The 7,794-nt window shown below is 41.1% G+C and overlaps 1 protein-coding gene across 4 annotated transcripts in view; it reads right to left on the bottom strand.

Annotated features, from left to right (window-relative positions):
• PGPEP1 (pyroglutamyl-peptidase I) overlaps window positions 1-7,794 on the bottom strand; it is a 49,556-nt gene that overhangs the window by 5,776 nt on the left and 35,986 nt on the right. For all 4 annotated transcript variants that reach the window (XM_077475897.1, XM_077475900.1, XM_077475901.1 and 1 more), the window contains 2 exons: window positions 4,257-4,489; window positions 1,121-1,321 (listed from right to left, as the gene is read on the bottom strand). In XM_077475897.1, coding sequence (XP_077332023.1) covers window positions 1,129-1,321; window positions 4,257-4,489 — 426 coding nt within the window. In that variant the 3' untranslated portion in view covers window positions 1,121-1,128. The remainder of the gene's footprint in view (window positions 1-1,120; window positions 1,322-4,256; window positions 4,490-7,794) is intronic.

Here is a 7,794-nt window from a genome sequence, read left to right as displayed (position 1 = left end):
CATCCGCTTCAGGACCGATGTCCCTTCAACAGAAGCCGATCTGCTTTTTATTCTACTTATGCTGTCAGCGTGAAAAAATAAATAATAAAAAAAAATTTAAGATTACCGATCTTCTGTTTACATCACATGATCAGCTGTCATTGGCTGACAGCCGATCATGTGGTAAGGGGCCGGGATCGACCCCTTACTCTGATCACCCGAGTTCCATTGACTCGGTGATCACAGGGCGCCCGGGGAGCATGCAAAGGGGAGGACGTCTATTCACGGCCCCCCAGCAGATCAGTGCTGTAGCCGTCATTCGGCTATCACGCAGATCTGAAGCCATACTCTCCAATTTTTCCCACAAAAAAAAGTTTACTTTGTGTCAGAAATAATTATGTAGCAAAACTATATTGGGCTATTAGAGTTGTTTATAGGTAAAACAGTCATAAGTCCTCTAGCAATCAGAGACAGGTGGAAGGGCCTAGAAATGACATCAATAAACTGTTTCATAACAATATTCTTTACAAAATTCTCACACGCTCAAGTCAGGATCCCTTTTGGCTTTATAGATTTTAACCTGCAAGGCTTTTATTGTTTTGTTCTGTGTATTCACAGGAAATTATATCTGGACCATGAAAAGCAAAAAAACTAATTACAGTGACAATGACACACACACACACACACCAAAAAAGGTGATCTGCCTTTAGGAATTTTGGAACAAGCCAAGTGATCATTTTTGTCCAGTTTCAAAATCCCAAGGCAGGGAAAGCTCACATACACTAAAATTCTCCCAGATCTGTATTTTTTTTCCATTATGTAGGTGTTAAAAAGCTGTACAAAAAGTTGTTTATTGAAAAACTAAAAAACACTTGGATTTAGTAAATTGCACAGTCACATTAGTGCACCATATTTGCATTGAAAAATTCTCTTAATTCGTATCTTCCCTTTACCTTAAAAAGATTGTACAGGTAATTGGTTATTTTTGGCAGTGGTTGGAAATAAGATTTTAAAATATACAAAGAGGACAAAACAATCCTTATTTAAAACTAAAACATTTTCAGTGTTATAAAAGTACATTATAATTTTCATGTTTATTTTCCCCTTTTTAGAAAATCTGCTGAATTTTCCATATACAAACTTTTCTTGTCAGCGGCTTTGATGGCAAGTGATTTCATCTTCCGATTGCTCCAGCATGTCCAGGATAATATTTAAAATGGTCTGTAAAGCACGGCCCAGTTGTGAAGCTGTATACGGCTTTCCTAGAGGAGGCACATGGACGAACACAGATTTGCCCTGACTATTGTAGAGAGAGGTATAGTAGGTGAAGTCACACAGGTATCTACAAGAGAAAAAAAAAAAAACACAACAGCCAATTACAAATACAGCAAAACGATTATACTGGCTATTAGCTAGATCTGTACCAACCATACCTGGACCTTTTCAGGGATTTACTTTACATTGACAGTATTTTTAACCACAGAGCACCCAGATTATTTATATTAAAATACAGCATTGACTTAAGATAAAACAATCACGGCTGCTTGGTGTCTTAAAGTGTATATCTACTTTTGCAGCCTAGGTGGGATAATACCTACTTTAAGTGTGTTACATGTTCCCATTCACATAGCAAAACCTAAAAAAAAAATTAAATACAATTCTTATCTTTTTTTACAAGTTTCAATCCAGTATAATTCTCCCCCCCCCCTCTTTCTATGCAACAGTAGGGAAAGGGCTGAGGAGTTAGGTTTATCATTATTGACTATGTCAGTACTATGCTGCCGGGTCTCATAAATTACATAGTTAATCTGGTTGAAAAAAAAACAAAAAAAACACAAGTCTAGTTCAACCAATAAACCAACCAGTTAAAAAAATAGGATGTGCACACTATGGGGAACATTTACTAAAACTACTGCATGCCGATTTTGGCACAGCTGTGCATGGTGGCCAATCAGCTTTTAACTTCAGCATGTTCAATTAAGCTTTGGAAATTAAACCTGGAAGCCGATTGGTTTCTATGAAGAACACCAGATTTTGCACTCTCCGGTTTTAGTAAACAAGCCCCCATTATGTCCAAACTAAGGATTAACAATCTCAGGGCTTGAGTAGTACATCATATATAAAATGCTTTAGTCCCTTAGTCTGTCCCCTAAATGCACGTTGCAAGCCATCCTAAACTTTGGAAGCAGCCTTGAGTCCTGCTCAAAAGAAGCAAACAGAAAAAAAAAAGATAAGACATTTTTTTTTTTTATTTAGGTATGTTGTGTGAATGAGAACACATCAAGGCAAGTATGAAAATATATCAAAATGATTGCATATTCTACAAAGCTATTTTGAAATGGTGAGGACAGATATTGTATGTTGGTACCCCTAAAAAAAGTTTATAAATAATTGGATCAAGGGGATTTTCTGCAATTAGTAACACACACACACACACACACACACACACACACACACACACACACACGGCCTCAATCTTGCAATCAGTCTATTTAAATGGAGAAAAGTAGCCACACTGCTGTCTGGTATTATTGTGTGCACAATACTGAACAACATTTAGAGAAACCATAGGAGAGAGTTGTGGGAAGAAACCAGAATGAAAATTGTAGACTAACTAGTGAAAAGGTAATCCCCCTGTCTACAGTTGCAAATATAAGGACATTCAAGGTCCATGGGAGTTGAAGCCAACCACCCTGGATGTGTTTGTAAGAAGAAAAATCAACCTCACTGAAGGATAGTCTTTTAGCTCCCGAATGTCTCATTGAGCCTGTCACCAAAAAAAATTATCACATGGGGACTTTTAATCCTCTATGTGATTTGGGGGGAGTTACGCCCAAGCTCATATCCCCCTACCCTGTACAAACATGTGGCCGCATGGGCACCGAAACTTTGATGGAGAAACACGTTGCATATCGCCATGCACGCCAGAGAGCAATATTTCTAGCACCAGACCACCTGCGTAACACTAAACTTGATGACCTATAGGGGCTTTTAAAGCATCACATATAGAAAATATAGGGTAATGAAATTTGTTGCAATTTCACAGGCTCTTACAAAATTTAAGGGTTGACATGTTGGGTATTTACTGCAACCTTATCCTTGTACCAAACAAAATAAAAAAAATAATAAAATAAATAAAAAGCAGTAATCTATAGCGTTTGCCCTAAAATTAACTTTAGTGTATATTTTACTGAAATTTTAGGTTTCCTAGACTTTTGCGGTAATATATAAACCATATAAAAAACTACCACAATTTTTTTCTCTAGGGCAGGGGTGGCCAACCAGTGGTCCAGGGGCCACATGTGGCCCCCGGAGCCCTCTTATATGGCCTGTGACCTCCTGCTCTGGAATAGCAGGTTAGCAAGCCCAGATCGCAGATTGCCGACCCATCATACCACAGCATCAGTGTTGTAAATGAAGCTGGTGGTAGAGGAAGAAAGTGGCTGCAGAGCCCCATAAGCCGAGTCTATGGCAAAGTTCGGTTAACCTGCAGGATAGACACAGGTGCACTACGCTGCACCCGCGGTGTGGGTAAACTTCAGCACAGTAGGAAAGTCTTAAACATGATTGACCCTACCCAATCGGACCCTCAATTCACTTCCTCAGAGCGGCAGATGTAAACAGACTTTTGTCCGTTTACTCCCGCCTGCCTCCGATCCTCTATGAAATCATCACTGTGGCCCGTGACTGGTTACCAAGTTGCTTAATTGGCCCTCGCCTTTAAAAAGGTTGGGCACCCCTGCTCTAGGGTGTCTGCTTTCACAAAATATATAATGTTTTGGAAGGGCTTATGCACGCTTTAGGCCTACATTTTAATTTTTTTTTTTAAACGTGTGCAAAAACGGCTCTGGCAGCAAAATAATTAAACACTGGGATATAGGAATCAGTATTCCCAGTATGGTACTGGTAAAATTGAATATTTTTTTTTCTTACTTTAAATAGCACAGAAGGCATAGTTTTAATAAAAGATTAAAAAGCTGCGTACTAAGTAAATACATCAGCCGATATGTAATAAAAAAAAAAAAAAGAAGAGGGGGAGGAGGCTTTAATAACACTTTTCCCACAACAAACCCTGACTGGATGGACAGATATACAAATCCTTTGGGCAGCAAAACAAATATCATATATTCATATATTGACATTCATATATAATCATATATTCCTGTCAACTGTGTATTTATCAAATTGCATGAAAACAGCTTAAAACAAATGAACGTATAAAAAAAAAAAAAAAAAAAAAGGGAGTTTTAAATGTGGTAGTTAAGTGGATCCCCTACCTGCCCGCATCTGTAGACACTGTAAACTGAACATCCATGCCGGCTTCTGTTGCTTTCTTGCAAACAAAATCTATGTCTATAGCAGAGTGTAAGCATTCTGGGCCCTCATCCACACAACACTCTGAATCTGGACAAAACTGGCGAACATCCAGGCCATGGTATCCCTTGTTGTGACCACATTTCTCTAGTGTCACCATTGTAGCCATACCAGAAACTCCGACATGAACAATGAGCTGGGGGTAAATAGAATAGACAAAAAGGCTGTTAGATGTATTCTGCATAGTAAAGTAATCATGCATTGCTATGGACAAACTGATAACTCCCCAGTAAAAAGAGCATGGTCAAAAAAACAAAAAACAACTACCCTTGTCACCAGACCAGAGCTATAGTGATAGCGAATAATGATCTCTACAGACTAAAAAACAGCCCTTAACATGTGCTGCAAGATAAGTATTGTGTGAATGACCTGGCTGCCTCTGATGCAACCTGGTCTGGTTTATACAGAACAAACGCTATGAAATGGTACAATGAACACATATTTACATGTAAAGGACCTAGTGTTGATATAGCCTCTTATACAGTGCTATAACATGAAGTTAATCTCCACTATATAAAAGGATTACAATACATACAACATATGATGGTGAAAAACCTCTTCATGAGCTACGTATATACTTTAATAAGAAAGATTTATAACATTTTTCCAGAGGTAGATGACTGGAACCATGGCCTAAAAACCTACCAGTTTCAGGCCCAGGGAATGCATCTGGTAATGCCTGACTTTGAGGGATTTGATTTTCTCCTGGATGAAGCCTCAGCAGCTAGGCCTCCTGGGCCACTCATGTACATATACAAGAACAAATACAATCTGAATATAATGAAAGTGATACATGTATAAAGAAGTGACGCTAATGTCATTCACATAACAAAGAAGGTTAAATTATTGCGTATAAGCGCTCATGCAGAACCTTCTGCAACAAAGCCTATTTCTTAAAGTGGTTTAACCACTTAACAACCGCCCATAGCCAATTAAGAGCTTCAGGGCGGTTGTTTAACTGTGAGAGGCCGTTAATTAACAGCCTCCCAGAATTCTGCTCAATGCACGAGAGCATCCGTGACCGCCGGGCCCAGTGGACCCAGCGCATCACGGATCACGGTAAACGCCCGCTCATGAGCGGCCGTTCATCATTTGACGGAGCGATCACGTGGTAGAGTGATCACTTGTAAACAAACCAGCGTCATAACGTTCCTCCCTCACCCTCTCTGTACCGATCGGTACAGCGGAGGGGAAAAATTTGGTGTCAGCAGCGCTGTGGGCTGCATCTGCAGTGCCCACATCGCTGCTCACCAAATTTAACCCCTCCATGCCCCGCCAATACTCTGCAATGCCCCACCATAAATTGCCATACCCAGCAAAACTTGGAGATACCCTGCAATACCCAGCCATACTCGGTGATACCCTGCAATACCCAGCCATAGACACCCCCCCCCCCCCCCTCGATGCCCCCCGGTGCTTCTACCAACTCGCCAATACGATCAAAGCCAGAATCTTTTTATTTTTTTTATTTTTTTATTTCAGGCTTCCCAGCCTAGAGGTGAGATGTGGGGTCTTATTGACCCCCAAATTTCACTGTAAAGAGGACCTGTCACCCCATATTCCTATTACAAGGGATGTTTACATTCCTTGTAATAGGAATAAAAGTGATCAAAAATTTATTTTTGGGGAAAAAAAAATGTCAAACTAAAATAAAAGTAAAATGAACAATAATAAAAATAAAAAAAATGTAAAGTGTCCCTGTCCCCATGTGCTCGCATGCAGAAGCGAACGCATACGTAAGCCCCGTCCACATATGAAAACGGTGTTCAAACCACACATGTGAGGTATCGCCGTGAACGTTAGAGCGAGAGCCCTAGACCTCCTCTGTAACTCAAAACATGTAACCAGTAAAAAAAAAAAAAAAAATATTAAAGCCCATCATGGTTTACTTCCTCTTTAGAGAAGTCTCCATCAGAAATATCACATGAAGTACTGTGCAAAGGGTTTAGGCAGGTGTGAAGAAATGCTGTAAAGTAAGAATGCTTTCCAAAATATATATTTTAATTGTATAAATTTACAAAATGCAAAGCGAGTGAACAGAAAAAAAAATAAAAAAATGTAACCACCCTTTGGCTACAAACCAGCATCAATTCTTCTAGGTACACTTACACACAGTTTTTGAAGGAACTTAGCAGGTAGGTTGTTCAAAACACTTTGGAGAACTAACCACAGATCTTCTGTGGATGTAGGCCGACGCAAATCCTTCTGTCTCTTCATGTAATCCCAGACAGACTCGATGGTGAGATCAGTGCTCTGTGGGAGCCAAACCATCACTTCCAGCACTCTTTGTTCTTTACACCGAAAATAGTTCTTACACCCCTTTCACACCAGGGGGTTTTGCAGGCGCTATAGCGTTAGAAATAGCGCATGCAATCCACCCTAAAGAAGCTGCACCATTGTTTGTAGTGTGAAAGCCCAGAGGGCTTTCACACTACAGCGGTGCGCTGGCAGGACGTCAGAAAAAAGTCCTGCCAGCAGCTTCTTTGGAGCAGTGAAGGAGTGGTGTGTTTACCGCTCCTCCACCGCTGCTCCCCATTGAAATCAATGGGGCAGCGCTGTAATGCCGCCGGCAAAACGCCGCTATTGCGGCATATTGCCGGTGGTTTTAACCCTTCACGGCCGCTAGCGGGGGGGTAAAAGCGTCCCGCTAGCGGCCGTAATGCGCCGCAAATACGGCGGTAAAACGCCGCTAAAAATAGCGGCGTTTTACCGCCGACGCAAAGGGCGGTGTGGTGTGAAAGGGGTCTTAATGACATTGGCTGCATGTTTGAGGTCCTTGTTCTTCTGCAGAATACATTTGGGGCCAATCACACACATCCCTGATGGTATGGCATGATGGAAAAGAATCTGCATGTAGTTCTCTGCATTGAGAACACCACAAAATAAATTCTGCACCTGGGAAACACAGCGATACCACATAGGTCTATAATCAGGGGTGTCCAAACTTTTTTCAAAGAGGGCCAGATTTGATGAAGTGAACATGCACAAGGGCCAACCATTGAACCATTAAAATTCTGTCTGCGTGTTTGTTCAAACCTGCCTCTGCTCTTTAGGGGGTACCATTAATTCTTACTGGTACCCCACACATTGGAAAACGAGGGGTGCTTTTGGTGCAGTTCAATAAAAAAAAAAAAAAGAAAGAAGATTGGGGACTTTTCCCTGCATTTTTGTGGGTAGGGAAGCCCATTGGAATGAATGGGCTTCCCTACACGCAGCCACACAGATGTGAACCAAGGGCTTGTTCACATGTCAGGTTGGAGGGGCAGTAAAACTACATGGTTAAGCTGTTTTTACCACCCCCAACTTCTCCCCCTTTAGCTGCAGAGGGAACAGCTGGGGGTGTACACATGATATGGCTGCAGCTGGAGGTATACCCAGGGTGAATGGGCCTGCACTGCAACTACCCCGCAACTGTGTGGATTGCACAGTTGTGGTATAGTG

Source organism: Lithobates pipiens, unplaced genomic scaffold (assembly GCF_037356315.1).
Source record: "Lithobates pipiens isolate NorthernLeopardFrog02 unplaced genomic scaffold, aLitPip1_a1.2 Scaffold_13, whole genome shotgun sequence".
NCBI lineage: Eukaryota > Metazoa > Chordata > Amphibia > Anura > Ranidae > Lithobates > Lithobates pipiens.
The sequence above is the reverse complement of the archived record's forward strand: the minus strand, read 5'-3'. Positions and strand labels throughout refer to the sequence as shown.